Raw genomic sequence first — 23,236 nt, forward strand, 5'->3', positions numbered from 1 at the left:
CAAAGCGAAAGAAAGGAAACCTTAAATGAAATTAAGGCCTATTTTGCCATAAATATTATTATGGGTATCAGAAAGTTACCCATAAATATTATTATGGGTATCAGAAAGTTACCCATAAATATTATTATGGGTATCAGAAAATTATGGCAGAAATGAACCGTTACGCTAAATGTAAACAAAGCGAAAGAAGGGATAGTTTGTGGTTTCCCACAACCTTAAATGAAATTAAGGCCTATTTTGCCATAAATATTATTATGGGTATCAGAAAGTTACCCAGAATAACAAATTCTATAGTAAAATTTTGTTGTATACCCAATTGAATATTAGCTAATAACCCATTTTCTATAGCGATGTTTGAACAAAAATTTTAATAATTTTATATTTTGTTGAATTTACCTGTATCTACCTGCAATTATAGTATAGAATTGGTTGAGAACATTTCATTAAATTATCTTCCAAAAATAACAATATATTGATAAATAAAAAAGCTATAGTTGTTTAATGAAACCAGACTAAATTTATGATTATGTTAGAAATTAATTGAAACACATAAGGGGTGTATTTTGGTCAGAAATATAGTAACGAAAGGGTTAAGATAGATGAAATGCCACTAAGCATTGTTGTCTGGTGTGCTAACGATTCTGCCAGCTTGAAGACAAGAGCAAGACCAAAAATTTGAAGAAAAGGAACAATCAGTTCATAACAAACACAGGACTTGACCGATATTTTAAAGTCCAGAAGGATGAAAGGCAATAATAATGATGTGGTGGTGTATACAAGAATATTTTCAATTTAAGCAAAAGACATTTTGAGAAAGAGAAAGCATCAAACCAGCCCCAGGAAGATGAAAGCAAAGTTGACCAAGCCAGGATTTGAACTTAGAACTAAATATTAAGAAAGCCATTTAGTCTGACACTCAGCTGATTCTGCTATCCACCAGTGTTTACATGAAATAAGAGGAGTCATGGAAGCAGCCTCTTTATGGAAACACAATTTGTTAAAAATTATAGTCAAACCCAGGCGTAGGAGTGGCTGTGTAGTAAGTAGCTTGTTTACCAACCACATGGTTCCGGGTTCAGTCCCACTGCGTGGCACCTTGGGCAAGTGTCTTCTACTATAGCCTTGGGCCGACCAAAGCCTTGTGAGTGGATTTTGTAGACGGAAACTGAAAGAAGCCCGCCGTATATATGTATATGTATATGCTTGTGTGTGTGTCCCCCCAGCATCACTTGACAACCGATGCTTGTGTGTCTACGTTGCCGTAACTTAGCGGCTCGGCAAAAGAGACCGATAGAATAAGTACTAGGCTTACAAAGAATAAGTCCTGGGGTCGATTTGCTCGACTAAAGGCGGTGCTCCAGCATGGCCACAGTCAAATGACTGAAACAAGTAAAAGAGTAAACCTCACCCCATTGTCTTTTACTAACAAGGCACATGAGGTGTAGAAAGAGGGTTAGGGAGGATCATCATGGCAGGTCTGCTTTTGATTGTAAGTCAGCTGGAGCGAGACTGACCCGGGGCTAAACAAAAACACAAGAAACAAGATGGCTTATATCCAATTCTAAGAAAACTAATTAAATTCCAAAAACACTTACCGTAGAGAATCTGTATAAGCTAGTGAAGGAGTTTGGCTGAAAGTGGCCTTCCATAACTGAACTGTTTGATTTTTGATGAATCTCCGTGGGTGAAGAAAGTTTACTTCCAGTAGTGGTGCCAAAACATTCAGAAAGTCTGTATCATACATACCTTTATAGGTATTCTGTATACTGTTGATAACATCTTGCCATAATTTGTCATGCTAAAACATTGGAATGGGAAAAAAAAATATTTGAATCATTTATTTTCTTCTAAAATGAAATTAATTATATAACAGCATAAAGAAATTCCCATCACCACAATTACTCTCTATCTACTTGTGTCGTTATCAGCATTAACTGATACGCAAGTAATTAATCTGTAGCAAGTGACTGAGCCTCATCTTGATGGGTGCAAGTACCTGAGGTGGCTGCTCAGGCCAACAACAGTAATAGAAGAGCCAGGGGTGGGTTGGTGAAGGACAAGGAAGTGCAAGACGCTCTTAATGATCGTTGGTGATTATGTATAATGTGAGAAATTTAATTAAGAGCATCCAAACCAATTTTGGGAAATTCGATGACAGGCATGAGCACCATACGAGCGTGATCGTTGACAGAGCGGCTAACCGGCTTCTGTGCCAGTAAAACACATAAAAGGCACCATTCGAGTGTGATCGTTACCAGCGTTGCCTTACTGGCACTTGAGCCCTGTGCTAGTAGGGTGCTAAGAGCACCATCTGAGCGTGATCATTGCCAGAGCGGCTAACTGGCTTCCATGCTGCTAGCATGTAGGAGGTACCATTCAAGCGGGATCATTACCAGCATCACCTTGCTGGCACCTGTGCTGTTGGCATGTGTAAAAAGATTTGAGCAAGGTCGTTGCCAGTACCACCTGACTGGCACCCGTGCCGGTGGCATGTAAAAGCACCCACTACACTCTAAGAGTTATTGGCGTTAGGAAGGGCATCCAACTGTAGAAACCCTGCCAGATCAAGACTGGAGCCTGGTGCAGCCATCTGGTTCGCCAGCCCTCAGTCAAACCGTCAAACCCATGCTAGCATGGAAAGCGGACGTTAAACGATGATGATGATAACTCAAGTATAAAAGATTAAGAAGATAAAGAACATGATTGGTTTTCTTTAAGCATTTCAGTGTTCTATAAGAAAAGAATTTGCCAATAAATACAAGCAATATTCTATGCTTAGTCAACTACAGAGGCATGTTTGGGATTCTTGGTATGTCTTGACATTTTGCACAATTTTTGCAAACAAAAGAGGCTCACGACTATGTCCAAACTGTTCACTGTTTGATAGACTGAGATTATTAGCTTGCATGGTAACAGATCGAGGGTTGGTGACAGGAAGGGCATTCATTCAACAAGAGGAATTCTGAGTCATGCAAGCTTGGAAAAGTGGGTGTTAAAAACGAGGGGAGGAGGTGCTCAAGTTTATTTGACCCATTAACTTATTGCCTTTGTTTCAATTAATTTTGAAAATAAGAATTTAATAAAATGTCATTATTGAGCTGGGTTTTGGAACAAATCATCATCATTTAGCGTCCGTTTTCCATGCTAGCATGGGTTGGACGGTTCAACTGGGGTCTGTGAAGCTGGAAGGCTTCATCAGGCCCAGTCAGATCTGGCAGTGTTTCTACAGCTGGATGCCCTTCCTAACACCAACCACTCCGTGAGTGCAGTGGGTGCTTTTTACGTGCCACCCGCACAGGTGCCAGACAGAGCTGGCAAACGGCCACGAACGGATGGTGCTTTTACGTGTCACCGGCACGTGGGGTCAGGCGAGACTGGCAACGGACACGAACGGATGGTGCTTTTACGTGCCACCAACACGGGGGCCAGACAGAGCTGGCAAACGGCCACAAACGGATGGTGCTTTTACGTGTCACCGGCACGGGGGCCAGGCGGGGCTGGCAACGGACACGAACGGATGGTGCTTTTACGTGCCACCAACACGGAGGCTAGACGGGGCGGCGCCGGCAACGACCACGATCGGATGGTTCGCTTAACCACAGCTGCAATTCCCACTGGTGTTGATCGACCTCAATTTGGTTATGCTTTCTGATATATGAATTGATTTGGTTTGATTTTGATTTTGACTGTTCTCACTGGTCTTGCCAGGTTTTCTCACACACAGCATACTTCCATAGGTTTCGGTCTCTGGTCATTTCCTTGGTGAGACCTAAAGTTCGAAGATCGTGCTTCACCACCTCGACCCAGGTTTTCCTGGGTCTACCTCTTCCACAGGTCCCCTCAACTGCCAGGGTGTGGCACTTTTGCACAACTATCTTCAGCCATTCTCGTCACATGACCATACCAGCGCAAACGTCTCTCTTGCACACAACAACTGATGCTTCTTAGGTCCAACTTTTCTCTCAAGGTACTTACACTCTGTCGATTATGAACACTGACATTAAGCGAAATTTCAATGGAGGGTTTTTAATTCGAATCACTCTAAAGAGGTTTGTATCATAGAATGAGGGGTGGTGTCAGGTGTTTGTATCAAAGCGGTTAAGATTGCATTATATCCAAGTAAATATGTTAAGATGAGACTTGGCAGAATTCTATAAAATTGTTAAAATGGTTAAGCGGTTAACTGGCTCAGCCTCAAAATAATAGACACGAGAAAAAAAGAAAACAGAAAGGGTTACCTTTGGGAGTGAGCTTGAAGGAAATACTTTATAAGTGGCTTTAGCAAGAACAAACAAGCTGCTAACAGCCTTGGAAGTTTTTTCTAAGAGTAAAGGAACTGAATTTGGAGAGGTTATTTCCGAGAACAGAGTAGTCATGATTCCAATAAGGTGTCGGGCAGCTGATTGGAGTGAAGCAAAATTTACAGTCTGAAAATTAAAATAACATTTAAAAATAAAATTTAAATGATTAAAATCAGCAACAAAAAGAATTTAACATTAGATATCATTATAAACACTCATTTAACCCTATTTCTGTTGAAATATATTTGCCTTTGATTCAATCAATTTTGAAAATAATGAACTTATTAAAAATAATTTCTGTCCTTATTAAGACAGCATTTGAAATGAAAATCACCACAAACTTTCGATGGAAGAATATTTTGATCACTTTAAAACAGGAACGGAAAGTTTGTATCATGGAGCCAAGAGTGATTTTAGGAAAGTTTGTATCAAATGGATTACGGAAGTAAAAAGAAACCGGATCAGTAACAGATCTGGAGTTACATATCTGTCACTGTGTCAGTCACTTTACTGATTACACTATCAAATGCCAGCTATTCCAGCTTCTCAAATTAGCTTTTAACCCTTCTGATGCCAACATGCTTGAAACCCCCCCCCTGGTTCTAGGATACAAACTTACTGTTTTAAAACCATTTAAATTAAAATTTTACATCAAAATTACATGTTAACTCTTTACTCTTTTACTTGTTTCAGCCATTTTGACTGTGGCCATGCTGGAGCACCGCCTTTAGTCGAGCAAATCGACCCCAGGACTTATTCTTTGTAAGCTTAGTAAACACACCAGCATCAGTTGTCAAGCGATGTTGCGGGGGACAAACACAGACACACAAACATACATATATACGATGGGCTTCTTTCAGTTTCCGTCTACGAAATCCACTCACAAGGCTTTGGTTGGCCCAAGGCTATAGTAGAAGACACTTATCCAAGGTGCCACGCAATGGGACTGAACCCGAAACCATGTGGTTTGTAAGCAAGCTACTTACCACACAGCCACTCCTACGCCTATAAATTTATATTCCAAATACCAGCTTAATAATGAGAAAGTTATTTTACTAAATTCATTTTTTTTTTCGAAATTAACAGAAACAAAAGCAGAAACAGAGTAAGAAATGGGTTAATAAATCATTTTCTATTTCAACAAGTTTTAATCTCCATAAGCTATTTCACTATTTCATAATCACTTGGTGCTAGCAAGATACAATTTATTTCTGCTATTTCAACTGTATTATTTTATTTCCACAAGGTATTCAATTAGTTATTAAGCACTAAAAGCCTTGGCAAGATACAATAAATCCGTTCTATTTTAACTGAAAATTTCAGTTTCTTCCCACAAAATATTTTGATGAACTACTAATGTCCAACACAATGAACTATCTTGTTTAAAGTTTTCAACAAGAAATAATTCCATGACACATTAATCATCATTAGGACAATATATTCCATTCATATTCCCCACCACTATTCAAGGGATGACCATAGGGATAGAGTCCTCCATAGGGTCCTATCAGGAATAACCATCATTACACTTTCCACCTGGATTCCCATGTATGATTGATTGAGACAGTAGATATAATCCAGCCACCTCATTCTTGGTGTACATCAAAGTCTCCTACTGGTTGGCTCGGCCTGAAGAATCCATCTTGTGATTCTTTCCTCTGACATTCTAATCACATGACCACAGTACCAGAAATATGATTCTTGACTGGAGAAGGAGCAATTCAACCTGGAGACTCCTGAGCTCCAAGCTGTACACCCTATTAAAAACATTACTCAAGAGACCCTTTTGTAGCAACTCTATTTCAGACCCTTGAGTTCACACCCAACGTTCATGATGATAGGTGAGGACAAACACGAAAACCAAACTGAAGAGGTTCTGTTGGCTATTTTAAATATAAAACTGAACAACAGTCTCAGTGAATATTTATTTCCCACAGAATCCCAACAAACCAGGAAGGAGTTGTGTAGTGTAATTCTGATAACCTGGTCACCCAGAAAGCTATAATAGCCAGAGTGGGTTGAAGCCTGTCCTTAAGCCAGTTTCTTTTTTTCTGTAATGTTTAGTGATACCAACTGCATTAAAATCTTATAGTAGAAAAGAAATCTCATTCAAAGATTATGTAACAACTAAATTACCATTATTCAGCATCTATTCTCATTGTGAGCATGAGTAGGAGGGCCTGACAGGACGAGGCAAGCTCCAATATCTACTTTGGTAGGGTTCCTACGGCTGAATGCGCTTCCTAACAGTAACCACTTTACAGAATGCACTGGCTGATTCTCTTGTACCGCCAGCACAGGTATGGTTGCTAAGTAATGTGCAAAACAGGAAAATTGCAGAAAAAGGAAAAAAACGTTTGTACCTGTTTGTCAACACTACTTTCATATTCTTCTCTGTTGATCTGCTCAAAGACAGAATTGGTGACAAGCACAACCAAATCAATAACAGAATTCAGATTTTTCAAAGGATTCTGCTTTCGTTTGCCACCCCATTTTCCAGGACTGCCAAGAGCTGCAAAATAAATTTTTAAATTTCAACAATTCTTAAATTCTTTTACAGGTTCAATCACAAAAATGTGAACATACTGGAGCAAGGAATAGCCAATTCCATTGACATTCCTTTCCCAATTTTTGCTACATCAACTGATAATTACATTTTTTACTGAGGAAGCATGAAAGTGGTGTGGATCAGGGTAGAATTTGAACTCAAAATATTTTGTCTGAACAATACTGAATCTCTTTTAGCCAGATACTTACTGGAACAGAGAGGAGGAACATTCTTTTAATACTTCTTATCAGAATACTGACAGAAAAAAGAAGATTTTCAGTATAACAAAATCTAACAACTGTGAGGTTGGACAAATGATGCCATGAGAATAAATTTTTCTTACTCCTAGTCTTTGTTGTATTCCTGGACTGAAACCAGTTTTACTTATAATTCATTTGGGAAGCTAGTATTAGAAAGACCCTCTCATGGGGTGAGGGACTTAGCAGTTTGCAATCAAATTAGCAAAATATATCTTTATTCTCTTTGCAAACCTAAGGAGATCCACAGGGACTTCGTCTAATTTTCATATATTATTTTATCAGAGAGAGAGAAAGAGAAAGAGAGAGAGTAAGACAGACAAAGAGAGAAAGAAATCTCCACTGTTCCCCCACCCCTTAATTAACATGTCAAGTGATTATTTATTAACCTTCTGGTACAATATTTCCCAATGGATAGATTCGTAAATTGAAAGGCATGATGAATAAAATATTTAACCCTGTGACAACCAAAGTGCCTGCAGAGTGTGTACACACACACACACATCTATATATATAGCAGGCACTTTGATTGTCAAGGATCAAATATCTTATTCATCATATAGTGAGGGCACATGGCCTAGTGGCTGGGGTGTTGCAGTCACTATTGTGAGATCGTGGTTTCAATCGCTAGACTGGCTGGTGTGTTGTGTTCTTAAGCAAAACACTTCATTTTGCATTACTCAGCGATCACTTCAACACTTGACACATGGCACACAGTGTACCTGTTCAGGTAACGTTTAATTTGATGGAGAGAGTGAGCCAATGTACAGTACATACGTTTGTTCACTATAAACAAATCATTTGGGCAGGTTGTTCAGCAAAAACTGAACATCCACACATCAACTTCAACAAGGGAGTCCATTACATACATACATACATGTATATATATATATATATATGTGTATATATATACTGGAACTCACAAACTGCTAGTTGATAGCTTAATGTCACACTCACCAAGCTATTCCTTCTAAATTAACACCAAGCTTATGTCAGAACATTAATTATCAATAATTTAGAAAAAATTCAACTTTTTTTTTTAAATCAATATAAAATTAAAAACAATATGAGCAAATAGAAAAAGAAAAACAAAGAACTTACCAAAAGAAGTATTTCGGCTGTGAGGGGAAAAATCCACAAAACTTAGCAAGGTTCCACAAATCATAGTTAGTTGCTCAAGAAACAAGGTGTCAGTCTTTAGTTTCTGAAGAAAACCAGAGAAATTAGAATAGAACCGTTTCCTCATACATAAATATTTTGGAACATGCAATTTTTTTATCAATTCTGCATGGTTTTATATTTAGTCTCATACAGAGATAATTTTGAAGGGGGAAAAAAAAAGCATGCAGTACACTCTGTAAAGTGGTTGGTGTGAGCAAGGACATCGAGCTGTGGCAACCAAGTGAAAGCAGACAATGGGGTTTTGCAGTCTTCTCACAAACCAATTCCTGTTGAATGGTTCAGCTTATGCGAGTACACAAGACAGTGATGATGAGGCGGTCATTGTTTAACCTCAGGTCAGCTTGGATCAAGCAGGGCCTATGAATAAAAGCATTCCAGTTCTGAGCATCTTGTCTTAATGTATATCATCATCCTCATCATTTAGCGTCCGCTTTCCATGCTAGCATGGATTGGACGGTTCAACTGGGGTCTGGGAAGCCAGAAGGCTGCATCAGGCCCAGTCTGATCTGGTAGTTTTTCTACGGCTGGATGCCCTTCCTAACGCCAACCACTCCGTGAGTGTAGTGGGTGCTTTTTACATGCCACCCGCACAGGTGCCAGACAGGGCTGGCAAACAGCCACGGACGGACGGTGCTTTTTACGTGCCACCAGCACGGGGGCCAGTCGGGGCGGCGCTGGCAATGGCCACGTTTGGATGGTTCGCTTACTTGTCACCGGCACTGGTATCACAGCTGCAATTTCCATTGATGTTGATCGACTTCGATTTTGGTTCTGCTTTCTGATTTAATTTTCCACAACTATATTATTCAAGGCTTAAGAGAATTCAGCTGCTATGCCCCCTAAAGTGCAGTTAAGCAGTTCACTTCCGAATCATGTAGTTTTGAGTTTCACCTCACTACTATAGCTGAAGGTCAACCAAAGCACTGAATGGATGTGGTACATGGAAACTGAAAGAAGCCCATCATGTGTATGTTTGTCTCCTTGTCTTGGCATCACAGATATAGATGAGTGTCATTCATTTGTCTTCCATGAAAACATATCCTGCCATAAGGAAATATTACCTATTTCTTTACTACCCACAAGGGGCTAAACACAGAGGGGACGAACAAGGACAAACGGATTAAGTCAATTACATCGACCCCAGTGTGTAACTGGTACTTAATTTATTAACCCCGAAAGGATGAAAGGCAAAGTCGACCTTGGCGGAATTTGAACTCAGAACGTAGCGGCAGACGAAATACCGCTAAGCATTTCGCCTGGCATACTAACGTTTCTGCCAGCTCGCCGCCTTGAATATTATTATTATTCGCCATAAGGAAATATTACCGTTTGGAAACAGGTGAGGGTTGTTGACAGGAAGAGCTTCCAGCTGTAGAAAATATACTTCGGTGAATCCCACTGACGGGAGAAACAAGTTTGAAAATGGATTCCATTTGATAATGTCCCTAAGTAACCAAACATTAGTGAAAAGGAATTTACCTGACTACCAGTAGGCAAGTGAAGGTCCGTCACAATGAGGTGGCTCAAATGTTCACAGGTGACATTAGGAGCAGCATTGACAACAAGGGCAGCAAGATTAGCGAATGTCCGATAGATGTTTGACCAGGTCTTCATCAGGGTCTTGTTGACAGTCTGTGTAAAGAAAGGGGAAAAAATAGCAGTGAAAGGATAAAATGTAATCAGAAAAAGACAGAGGATGAAATTAAAATGGATTGAGTCTTCTACCTATGAACGACAGGTGCAAGAGAGTTAATGCTTTTACCTGGTTTTCAGGTTATGAAGTAGACCAGAGATGATTATTCATCTCAGATAAGATGGATACAAGCATTTTTGTCTCCTTTCTTAGCAAGTACCAAATAATTTAGGAAGATCCCAAAATGTTAAAATAAAAAGTTTGTGGCTGTGTGGTAAGAAGTTTGTTTCCCAATCACATAGTTCCAGGTTCAGTCCCACAACATGGCACCATGGGCAAATGTCTTCAACAATAGCCTTAGGCCAAGCAAGGCCTTGTGAGTGGATTTGGTAGTGAGAAACTGAAAGATACATGCATGTATGGGTGTGTGTCTGAAGAGGTCCTCATCACTGCTTGACAACCAGTGTTGTGTTTACATCCGTGTAACTTAGTGGTTCAGCAAAATAAACTGATGGAATAGGTTTCAGACTTAACGAAAAACAAAAAAAAGTACTGGGGTCAATTCATTTGACTAAAAGTTCTGCAAGGCAATGCCCCAGCATGACCACAGTCTAACGACTGAAACAAGTAAAAGATATGTAAAATAAAGAGCTTTGCTCATAATCTCAAAAAAACTATTAATGGACTTGAACTTGTAAGCAATACACAAGCAGACATTTTCAACACTCCGTGGCAAATCACCTTTAGGAAAAATAAAGCGTGATCGTTGCCAGAGCAGCCAGCTGGCTCCGTGCCGGTGGCACGTAAAAGGGCTCCATTGAAGCGTGATCGTTACCAACGTTGCCTTACTGGCACTTGTGCCAGTGGCATGTGTAAAAAGATTCAAGCGAGGTCATTGCCAGTACCGCCTGACTGGCCCCATGCTGGTGGCACATAAAAAGCACCCACTACACTCTCAGAGTGATTGGCGTTAGGAAGGGCATCCAGTTGTAGAAACTCTGCCAGATCTAGATTGGAGCCTGGTGCAGCCATCTGGTTCGCCAGCCCTCAGACAAATTGTCCAACCCATGCTAGCATGGAAAGCAGATGTTAAACGATGATGATGAAAGAAAAAGAACACGAGGTCTTACAATGGGGAACTGCTTTAAACAATACTAATACTTTAGCAGGCAAATCAACAAAATGTCGCCACAAACAAAGTGCGTATTGTATGTAAAACCTGCTGAGCAGTAAACTGTTTACAGGTTATTGCAGCTTTGTTCAGATTAAAATTTTGGAGCTGGATCACGAGAAGCAGCTGTACTGTAATGAAATTAGCTTTATTATTTCACAAATGATGAAAGCAGAGGGAGATATAAAAAGAAAAAGAACTTACAGCAAATAACTGGTTGCCAAACAACCATTTGACAGGAAAAAATAATGAACGATAAAGACAGGTGAAGTTGTGTTCTAAAGCATCTCCTTGATTAATCTCATTGTTCTGTGGAATAAAAGAAAATAAACATTGTTTTGATGGCAATCTGTCCAAAACTGTCCCTGTTTAATCCTTTAGCATTCAGATGACTGTCAAATATACTGCTTATGTATTCACATCACTTTAAAATTAACCAGGCATTATTCAATAAATTCGAGATTCCAATGATGTGATGATTTTTAAAATGACACTGTAGGGCAGGTGTGAAAGGTGGGATACGACCAGTTTCAAGATACAACAGGTAGAATATTTTGGCAGGATATGGGCAGTTTAAATGCTAAGGGGTTAAAAATGATTGAAATTAAAACCTTCCCTCAGAATTTAACTTGTGTCTTATTTTACAAAATTCTTTGTTATTTTCAAAATTAAATGAAATAATGGTAATGTATCTTAACAGAAACATAACAAAAAGGTGAGCCCTTTTGATACTGACCCTCCTGACACTGCTAATTTTATGATGCAATCTTCCCATTTTAAAGGGATCTAAATTAAAACCTTCCACCAAAATTTCAGGAGAATTTGTTCCAAACACCAGCTTAATAATAATGACATGAGTTATTTTACAAAACTTTTCGTTGATTTCAAGATTGATGCAAAGGCAGTGTATCTCATCAGAAATATAACAAAATGCTTAAACAGATCTATATTCAAAGGCATTCCAACCAAGACCATCAAGTCATATTTTATTTGATTACAGTAAATCACTGACCACATCATCCAATGATAGTAGTGTGAACCAACCCATCTGAGGGGTTACGCCTGGTTCTCGGATACAAACTTCCAGTTTTAAGGTGACCTAAGTTAAAACTTTCCATCAAAATTCCATGTTCCAGACATTCAAGTTAATAACCCCACACAGTGAAAGAATGGTTGAGTGGTTAACAAGTTTGCACGGCACCTTGGACATCATCTATTACTGTCCCAGGCAGACCAGTGCCTTGTGAGGAAATTCAGTGAATGAAAACTGTATTAAGCCAATCATACATTGTGTCTACACATGCATGAATGAATGTTGATATTTCACTATAGCATTTTGGTGAAACAGTGAAATTATGTCTGGTGAGAGCATTTTGGGGAGTGGCAACAGGAAAAGCAACCAGTCATAAAATCTTGCTCCAAAATCAATTCCCATTAACCCTTTCGTTACCAACCTGGCTGAAACTAGCTCTGGCTCTGTAGTATAAATGTCTTGTTTTCATAAGTTTTGAATTAAAATCTTCCACCAAATCATCACAATTCATGTTCCTGACACTAGCTTAATGATAAAGTTATTTTACTAAATTATTTGTAATATTTAAAATAATTGAAAAAAACACAGAGCATCTCAAATACATTAATGAAAGGGTTAAAATCATATTAACATGGAAAAGTGAACAAACAGATTACTAACTTACAGACAAAAAAAAAATGTAGGAGGATGGAGGAACATTGGACAGTGTAGTCTCTGATATACAAAGACAGGATAGTCAGGGCTGAAAGGTTTTTTGACTATGGGTCTATTCAATCAGAACTGGCCTGTAGGTAAACAAGAAGTGTGTAATGTGTTGGGTAAACAAGTAATTACCTTTGAAATGTAGTCCAAGAGAGGATTAACTAAGCAAGACCACAAACGCCACAGCTGCTCTTTCTGTTCAACATAGGTAGCATGAAGATCTAGGATTTGAATCACAGCCTGACAGTATTCAAGAACTCCAGATGGATTGGCCATTCCCAGCTCAATCATACTCACAAATAATGTCAGGTAACTGAAAGAGAAAGAGAGAATGAAGTCTTAGCAACATTGTGTAATTTAATGAGGGCAGGCATGGTTAATGAATTTATACAAAGTTCAGGTGTCTTCAGGCTTAATTGCACTGCACAGCACTGTAGCTTTCTATTATAAACCTCATATTGACCCCACAACAGTGAGTGAAATGGGAGAGATGGAAACTGTTGAAAAGAAGCTGTATATAATTCAAGGGACCAAAACCTTGATACATGCTCTACTAGAAGATTAGGTTAATCCTTTAGCATTCAGATGACTCCATCAAATGAATTGCTCACTTATTCACAGTTTCAAGTTAATCATGCATTATTTCATAGCTTTGAAATTTCATACATGTGACTTCAATTTCAGAATAGCATTGTAGGCTAGGTGTGAGAGGCTGGACCTGGCCAGTTTGAACATAAAACAGGAATAATTAGGCCAGATATCATCATTGTTTACAATTGCAGCGTGGAAGGTGTTTATAAGCCTTTTAAGAAACACACAAAACCGTTAGATTCACCTCAACATTTAAATTTAATTTGTCAAAATATTTTCATCGCTTTGAGACCCCGACCTGTTCACTGACAAAACTTTGTGCTACATCTTTCAAATGGCTTATAAACACCTTCCACACTGCAATTGTTTTCGTTCCAGCGCACGATCTCAGATCAGGTCACTTGCTATACAAGTACATCTCCATAACATCATTGTTTAATTTTCTTTAAAAGTTGGTATAGTAGTAATAGTAAGGCAGTAATAGTACTGTTAATATTTTTACTAATCCTAGTCTTAATCCCTTAAGATTTCAATATGTAGAAAAATGATTGGAAGTGGGATGGGGGGGGGGGCAAAGACAATTTCAAATAAAAAGGTATAAGAACTTTTCTGTGTACTTCTCTTGAGAAACTCCTTCCTTTAGCATTGATGGCGTCAGTAAGAGTTCAGTTAAAAACAGAGCTGGAGTACCCTGGACACAACAAAAGAGAAACAGCAAAATGAGAAATCAGATAAAATAATTCAATTACACACACACACACAGAGGATTACTGTTACTACTACTACTACTACTACTGTGGGTTTCTCTCAAAATATCATTTAACATCCGTTTTTCCAAACTGGCATGGGTTAGAAGGCTTGACTGGAACTGGAAGGAGATAATATTTACCATCAAATACAAAAGATATTAGACACACATTCCAATGTGGCTTTGTGGTTGAGGGTTCAGTCCTGCTGCATAGCATCTTAAACAAGTGTTTTTTTACCATAAGTTTTGGCCAACCAAAGCTTTTGTGAGTTAGTAGGGTAAATAAACACTGAAAGAAGCCCTTTGATGTGTATATATGTACAGGTTCAAAGCCAGCCAATCATTCCGGAAGCGCTCAACTAGGGGAAGCAAATTTGCTCTGACCATATCAATAACTATGTTGAACCAGCAAATGCTGGTGGACATTATATGGGTAGATTTAATGAATAAAGACTAGCTCAGCTCGATATATGGAAGCCAGCTTTATGTAAATTCTATCCAGGCAATGACCATCTAAAAACATTTTAACTACACAATAATGGTTACCAAAACTGCAAAATGTTAATCTCTCTCTATATATATATAAATGGCAAAATGTCTGTGTGTGTGTCCTTTATACAAATCCACAATTTTCCAGTTAGAGGGCTCGCACTTTCTATGGTCATTCAAAACCGTCCAAGGATGGTCGTGCACATCTTTACATTTCCCCAGTCACCCCGCAAAGCCATTAAAAAATCAATAGAAGTGACTTTTTTGTGAATTTTATATCCAAAACTCAATCAAAATGCCCGAAACTTGATACGCCAATTGAATGCCAGCTAGCTATATGTGATTGGTCGGAGATTTGGACAGTACTTGCATGTATGTGCGCATGCATGCAGCTGTATATGCATGCACTAGCAATATGACCCGGCGTTGCTGGGTCATAGTGATAGTAACTAATAAAAATAATACATATTTTGCAAGTGAACAACCAATATTCTAATAACCTGTATGAATCCCAGTGAATGCGGATTATTTTTACTTGCAATAAGAAACAAAGAAATCAGTTTTAACTGGTAAACCTAAATGAAATTGATAGCCATTATTGCCAACACAAACAATCACTCATTTTCATCAATATGACAAATGCAAATGAACGAATGGAAATCAATTTAAAATGGTAAGAAAATATATCTCTAATTTAGGTATTAAATCTATATATATATATATATATAAAGCTGAAGTTGTCTGTGTATGGCAGGTTTGGTAGCCTTCAACTAACACTATCTCCTCCTAGACCCTGCAGCGCAAGTTGACCAAAATTGAGAGTATGATAGAAGAAGGCTTGCTCTTCCTTCCGTAGAAGAAAAAATTCAAATCGGACCATGTTAACACCAAAAATTATTTACATCACAAAGGTGCTTTTTTTTTTTCTATGAAAATCCCTATTTTTTACGATTTTTTACTGTTGTCTTCGCCATTTTTCGGTGTATTTCAACCAGAATAATGTTCACTTAAAGAGAATAACAAGCTACATAATGCAAAATTTTTACTTTTCAAAAATTCCAATTGTAAAGTGTTGAAACAAACCCGAGCAATACCGGGCAATACTGCTAGTAATAAATAATATTAGTCAGCAATGAAATTTTGAAGACCAAATCTTAGTGATTATTAAAAAGAAAATAACAGATTATAAAAGAAAAACTTACATGGATTTTTTCTCCACTGCTAATGTTATAGGCTGTTGAACAAAGTATCTTTTTGGGGAGTTTGGTAACAGCAAGGAATAATTTCTGCAACAAAGAAGATAAAGAAAATCATGAAACAAATTTTTTTTTAAATAAAAAGACCAAATATTGATAAGCCAAGGCAACATGAAATTCATACAATAATCAATATAAAATACAAAAATGAGACAATGTCTACAAGATTGAAGACTGAACAAGTAACCACAAGGTTTCAAGTTCAAATCATGCAGCCAACAACCAAATTACATTATGCCATTTGCCTGATTTTTCCGCTCCCACTCCATGGCTGATTATTAACCATAAAGTGCTTCGAGCTGTAAAACTACTTATGTAAAACGGAATGTAAATGTTGAATTTTTGCAAAAACTTTACATACAAGTCAGCTGAAGTGAAATGGAAACAAACAAAAGAACTCATCCATTTGCATAAGACGTCAAAATTGCCTGACCGATAAAATCTTGGGACAGCAAATCCTCTATGATGGTCAACAATCAATGACAAGATGAGCTCCTACTGGTCACACCATCCCAAAGTGTGTATGCATGTAACCAGGGACCAGGAGTGAACTTGTATTCCAACTGAAATTCAGAACAGTTGTTGGATGGAACCAGCTCAACTCATTCCGGATGAATACAGATACATTCTGGAAGACGACTGGTAGAACAAGTACCAGGCTTAAAAGAGTTGATCTATTTGGCTAACAATACTTCAAGGCAGGGCCCCAGCATGGCCACAGTCAAATGACTGGAACAAGCAAAAAAGAAAAAGAAAATTAAAAGAATCATTGACTTACATATTTGACTGAATAAGGTGCTGGTCGACTGAGAATTAGAGTTGAAAAGTCACAGAGAAAAGAAGATAGGGCATCCCTGGTGTCGGTTTTGAGGCCAGCTTCCAGACCAAGTTTTAGGTGTTCCACAAACAGCGACCAAATATAAACGACGAGATCATCTGATCAAATAATATCAAATGGATTATCATTAGAATTTAGAAAGGTTAAAAAATGTATCTTGAAACAAGAGCAAGAGGACATTAAGTGAAATATGAACATATATATATATATTATATATATATGTATACATACCTGGTGCATCTGCAGAACATACCAATTCCACTAAACTATAGGCAATAACACTGCATTGTTTAAGAAATAGTGCTGGTCCCATTATAATGTTAGAATTCAAAGGTTCTGCAGGGGAAAAGAGAAAATATATATTAATGCAAATAGAGGTATGAATTAAATATTTAGGTATCAATATGAGAGATCAGCATCGTTTTCGTGTCCTTTGTTCCATGTTTGCATGAGTCAGATGCAAAATGCCCTTCTTGCAGTCAACCATCACTTGTTTCCAAGCAAGGTAATGCTTTCCCCCCATTGCCAGACATGTTTACACAGATGACTGGAAACAGACCATAGAAATCATAGAAAGTGCGATCCCTCTAACTGAAAAATTGTGGATTTGTATAAAGGATACACACACACACACACACACACACACAGACAGACAGACATTTTGCCGTTTATATATATAGAGATTTTACAATACTGTAACCATTTACATGTCTTGGTACCTGAGACTCAGCCCAAGGAACCTCATGTTGGATATGTGACTATATAAAATCTAATGTATGGCAACACTGTTGAAAACAAATTTGTTAATAGGTGCAGATGTTGCTGTGTGGGTGACAATCTTGCTTCCAAACCGGGTGGTCTGGGACGCAGTTTCTCTACTACAGCCCCAGAGTCATGAGTGTATTTGATGGAGGAAGTCCACTGTGTGTGTGTGTGTGTGTGTGTGTGTGTGTGTGTGTGTGTGCATGCCAGCTCTGACATTTCATGATGGCTGTAAAATGAGCAGCACAACCATACGAGCTATGTTGTTCATTTGTAATCTTTCATGAAAAGTGAGGCCATGGGAGACCTTACCCTGTTTGGAAACAGAGTTGTTGACAGGAAGGGCATCTGACCACAGAAAATCTGCCTTAACCCTTTTGTTACTGTATTTCTGTTGAGATGCTCTGTATTTTTTTCAATTAATTTTAAATATAACAAAGAATTTAGTAAAATAACTTAGTTATCATTCAGCTGGTGTTAGGAACATAAATTGTGACTAAGGTTTGGTGGAAGATTTTAATTCAGAACTTATGAAAACAAGACATTTGTACTACAGAGCCGGTTTCAGCCAGGTTGGTAACGAAAGGGTTAATGCATGCCATCTGACACATGGAGGCAAGGAGAAGTTAAACAATTATGAAATTTTATAAACTGGTTTAGATAACAGAATTTGTAACAAATGATAAAAAATGGAAGTTTTTTAATACGTACCAAGATCAAATTTTATAGTGGGGTAATCAACATGTGCTGGAGGAAGCTGCAGAAGATGTGCTATAGCCTCCAACCCTTTCAGTTGGAGAGAGGGAAAAGATGGCCACAAAGTTCCCTGACTGGGAAGGGAGATGCTGCTACTAACTGAACCTTTAACAAATAAATCGAAAAAAATAAAGATTATTATAATCATAATTTTAATTAACAAAATAGTTTTATTTGAAATTAATAATTTGCTAATCCAAGTCTTATCAGAATACTTCAGGTTCAAAGAGTTGACAAGTTTTTTTTTTAACTTTGAATAGAATTCAAAACTAACGCCTTACTTCCCTGGGCATGGATACACTGAAACTCCGACGTCTGGCAGCTGACTTGGCAGACACCCATAAAATTATTAACCATCTTACAAACTAACTCTGAGCACCTTTTCAAACTCCACCCGTCTAACACTCGTGGACATATTTACAAAGTCAGAAAACAGCACATCTCCCATGACTTTCGGAAACATCTTTTCACGCTAAGAGTTGCTGAAGCATGGAACAAACTGCTGGCATCAGTTGTTAGTTGTCGGAGCACTGCATCCTTCAAAACTTCCATGCTTCCTGAGATTCGCCAACACTACACCTGATTTTCTCCCCTCCATACACATGCAAGCATGTATCTGACTCATACACTGTTCGCTTTCCAGACATTTGTACATTACTGCATATGCTTTATACGCACTTTTGACAAGTTGTGGTGCACCTGAGCACTGTATACAATAGCTTCATTATTATTATTATTACAAGCCTTACATTTAATGTTTTTTCTATGACCAATCAAGGGCACAAAACATTGGAATCAAAATGAAAAAACTCAACGGTAAAAATCAGGTTTGCCACTAATTGTTTTCTATATTTGTCAGTCGTTACTGATTCAGGGCAAAATGTGTCTTAACCCTTTAGCATTCATAATTACTGTGAAAAGTAATGCTTGTTTATTTACATCATTTTGAATTTATGAATTATCTTTTAGTTTTGAGATTTTGATGTGATTATTCATTTTCAAAATGATATTGTATGTTAAGTGTGAGAGGCCAGATATGACTAGTTTGAACATAAAACAGAATACTTTGAACCAGATTTGATTAGTTTAAATGCTAAAAGGTTACACTAATAAAAAAATATCTTGTCTAATACAGAGTCCCTAACTTGGACCCATTTGACTTTTTCTAAGAAAGACTCTTAAAAATTCGCACCTATCCCTGAAATCTAATGCTGAACTCAAAAACCATAGAATTGCCTACAGTAAATTTGAATACGATGACCCAGAACAAGGTAACCACATTATATACTTAACCATTTTATTTAAACATATAATAATGCTTGCAAAGACCTATCGAGGCAAGTGAAATTGAAATCAAATTCGATGGCTGGCATCCGTGCTAGTGGAACTCTAAGAGCACGATCTGAGCGTGATCATTGCTGGACTGGCTCCAGTGCAGGTGGCACATAAAAAACACCATTTGAGCATGGCAGTTGCCAGTACCACCTGACTGGTCCTCATGCTGGTGGCACGTAAAAGCACCCACTACACTCTCGAAGTGGTTGGCGTTAAGAAAGGCATCCAGCTGTAGAAACTCTGCCAAATCGGATTGGAGCCTGGTGCAGCCTTCTGGTTTGCCAGTCGAGTCAAATCATCCAACCTATGCTAGCATGGAAAGCGGACGTTAAACGATGATGATGATGAATAAAAAATATAGAAGTTAAATGATACTCACTTAGTGTAGGTGTGTTACGAGCTCCTTGGGTCCACTTTCCACCAACACAAAAGCGTAATAAAGGAGTACAAACCTTGTAGGAAGAAAATTTCAAAACTAAATATATCTCAAGAAATAATGAAATGATACATGTTTTCAGATTTGTAAAATAAAATAATAAAAAAGGTAATTACTGCATGGGATACAGATCTCCAAAAAGAATATCTACAAGTTAAATATAATACCAACAATATGAAAAAATAATGCACCCTTTTAAAGCCTAACCAGGCTCATGGGCCCAGTTTCCCGGTTTCTATGGTGTATGTGTTCCCCTGCTGGACGGGACGCCAGTCCATCGCAGCGTTACTCATTTTTGCCAGCTGAGTGGACTGGAGCAACGTGAAATGAAGTGTTTTGCTCAAGAACACAACGCATCGCCCGGTCCAGGAATCGAAACCACAATCTTACGATGCTGATACCCTAACCACTAAGCCACGCACCTCCACTAATACCAACAATACAAGACAAGACAGAAACCAGTGGAAAAAAATGGTGCTCCAGCATCGTTACAGCGAAATGGCTAAAACCAATAATTTCCCATAGGTGGGATATTTACATTAATATTACAATTTAAAATGTAATTACTAAACTATCTAAAAGGTAGCAGTACATCATCTGCAAGGAGTGTGAACTCACAATTATTAACGCTTTTGATAGCAAGCCACCTGAGATAGCTTCTAGCTCTATATGAATTCTCTATTTTGAAGTGATCTAAAAACTGCCATCAAAATTTCGTAATTTATGTTCCAAAAAGCCAGCTTAAAAATGACAGAGGTATTTTGATAATTTTTTTCATTATTTTTAAAATTAATTGAAACAAAAGCAGTGTATTGCAATGAAATATGCAAATAAAAGGGTTAAATGTACAAGCTAACAAGGGGAAGCTTTACACAGCTAGGAACCAGCAACTTACAAGACTAATAACACCATGTATCAGACAATTTTGATAGCTAATTGTCAGACCAACATCACAAATGAACTTTATATATATATATATAAATTAATAATAATAATAATATTAGGGAGTAAATCCAAACTTACAAGGAAAAATTAGATTTAGGATTAAATCCAATTTTATAGTATAAATATATATATAGACAAGTTCATTTGTGATGTTGGAGGTCTGACAATTAGCTATCAAAATTGTCTGATACATGGTGTTATTAGTCTTGCAAGTTGCTGGTTCCTAGCTGTATAAAGCTTCCCCTTGTTAGCTTGTACATTTAACCCTTTTATTAGCATATTTCATTGCAATACACTGCTTTTGTTTCAATTAATTTTAAAAATAATGAAAAAAATTATTTTTTATATATTTTTTATTAATTTTATTTCTATGTATTGGTTTATGATTTTCACTGATTTGCCTAATAGTGGTCTTATCTCTAATTTAATATAATATATATATATTATTCAGTACAAATATTCAAGATATGACAACATTATATAAGATCAGTCATCTGTCATTCAGCACCATTTACAATCAATATTCTTGTACTAAGTAGAGAGAAGAAAGGAACATTAAAAACTTGCTACCTCACTTACCATATCAAAATTACCCAACAGTTTGGTGTCCAACTTTCTGACAAAATACCACCAAACTTCCAGTTTCTTTAAGGCCACGTTCTCAGTTTTGGCATTGTTAATTTTGAAGACTTGCATCAAAAGTTTGATGCGCTTCTGGTCCCCAATAATGGCTGCAAAATTTTACAATGGAAAAAATATTAAAGAAAGTCAACCTTTTGAATGTAAAACTAAAACTTAAAATTTTCTAAGTACAATTAGTAGCAGGTGAATATATACTTTTCTGATACTGCCGGCTCTAGTTTCTCTAGTTAATCTGTAGAGAATTTTAAAATGCAACAGCAATGCTAATATAGATGGGGCACAGTATTGGCTTAGAAGCCCTATAATAAACTTGGCAGTATATTGTGGTTGCATAATGAAATGCAGTATCTCTACCTGCAATTAATATTTGTCTGTGTCAGCAGATGGAATGCACGCTTGCAAGAATAAGTTAGCAAAGAACTTCAGTAATCTAAACAGCTTGGCATGGAATTCTTGTTATAGATTTAATTTGCCTTTATGCAAAAGTTTCCTTCTGAAGGCGGCAAGCTGGCAGAATCGTTAGCAGTATTTCGCCTGCCGCTACATTCTGCCAAGGTCAACTTTGCCTTTCATCCTTTGGGGGTCGATTTAATCGATTAATCCATTTGTCTGTACTTGTTTTTCCCCTCTGTGTTTAGCCCCTTGTGGGTAGCAAAGAAATAGGTAATCTGTGCTCTGTTTCAAAAATACTAGCAGAGAATGGTCAATAGCAACACTGCCCATTCCTGTCTTGTGATGAACAAACAAAAAAGTGTCTGTGTAAGAGCAAGTGTACAGATAAAACCGTGTGTAGGAGAATGTATTCCTAAACACAAAACTATGAAAACAAGAGTCCATACGCAAAAAACGGACTGTATTGCATGTGGGATTAGTATTGCAACTGCTAATTAAAAAAAAGGTAAAATGCATATTTTATTAAATTGCTTTATGAGATGGATATTTTAAAACAGAAAAAAGATTAATAATGTCAAAATTTACCAGGGTTTGAAGCAAAATTTTCAATAAGGTATTTCCAGGCACTAAAAGCTTCATATTTGATATTTGGGTTAGGGCTCTTAAAGCCAAGCTCTACAATTGGAAGGAGTTGGTTGATGAAGACGCAATGTAATTCCTGCAAAAGAGAGAAAAAAATTAAATCACCAATTATGGCTTGGAAATCCAATGGTGGAATATATGTTGGGATTTATTTTTAATCCACTTCATGAAAAAGGAGAGAAAAGATGAAAATAGACATAAAAGAGAAAGAATATTTACCGTTCCTAATAACTGAACCAGCAGACTCCATACTCTCAAGACGTATACTTCATTTCTGCTCTGAAATAGCTTTTTCAATTCAGAAGCCATTTTCTAGAAGGAAATTTTAGAAGTAAAGAATAAGATAATATATATCTGCAGTTAATAGATAAAAAAGAATAAAATATATATATCTTTATTATAATGAAAACGTAATAATAAAGTAGAAGGAAAACAAAAGTGCAAAATTAGAAATTTGAACAGGAATAAGACTCAAAGACACTTAATTTAAAGCTTTCCCCTTTTGTCATTGGAATTGTGGGAACAATAAAAAGCAATGTTCCTGCTCAATGAGAGTTGACACAAAGCTATATAACA

At 37.4% G+C, this 23,236-nt stretch overlaps 1 protein-coding gene across 7 annotated transcripts in view; it reads right to left on the minus strand.

Moving 5' to 3' along the window:
- LOC115215865 (telomere-associated protein RIF1-like) overlaps positions 1-23,236 on the minus strand; it is a 71,230-nt gene that overhangs the window by 31,227 nt on the left and 16,767 nt on the right. For 6 of the 7 annotated variants that reach the window (XM_036506100.1, XM_036506096.1, XM_036506097.1 and 3 more), the window contains exons 7-22: positions 22,880-22,972; positions 22,604-22,736; positions 21,563-21,714; positions 19,982-20,054; positions 18,223-18,372; positions 16,981-17,085; positions 16,690-16,847; positions 15,858-15,941; positions 14,024-14,109; positions 12,960-13,140; positions 11,297-11,401; positions 9,768-9,920; positions 8,208-8,310; positions 6,665-6,813; positions 4,239-4,427; positions 1,596-1,798 (exon numbers count right to left, since the gene is read on the minus strand). In XM_036506100.1, coding sequence (XP_036361993.1) covers positions 1,596-1,798; positions 4,239-4,427; positions 6,665-6,813; positions 8,208-8,310; positions 9,768-9,920; positions 11,297-11,401; positions 12,960-13,140; positions 14,024-14,109; positions 15,858-15,941; positions 16,690-16,847; positions 16,981-17,085; positions 18,223-18,372; positions 19,982-20,054; positions 21,563-21,714; positions 22,604-22,736; positions 22,880-22,972 — 2,117 coding nt within the window. The remainder of the gene's footprint in view (positions 1-1,595; positions 1,799-4,238; positions 4,428-6,664; positions 6,814-8,207; positions 8,311-9,767; positions 9,921-11,296; positions 11,402-12,959; positions 13,141-14,023; positions 14,110-15,857; positions 15,942-16,689; positions 16,848-16,980; positions 17,086-18,222; positions 18,373-19,981; positions 20,055-21,562; positions 21,715-22,603; positions 22,737-22,879; positions 22,973-23,236) is intronic. The other variant, XM_036506095.1, reaches the window with a different exon arrangement.

The sequence above is a fragment of the Octopus sinensis genome, linkage group LG9 (assembly GCF_006345805.1).
Source record: "Octopus sinensis linkage group LG9, ASM634580v1, whole genome shotgun sequence".
Classification (NCBI taxonomy): Eukaryota; Metazoa; Mollusca; class Cephalopoda; order Octopoda; family Octopodidae; genus Octopus; species Octopus sinensis.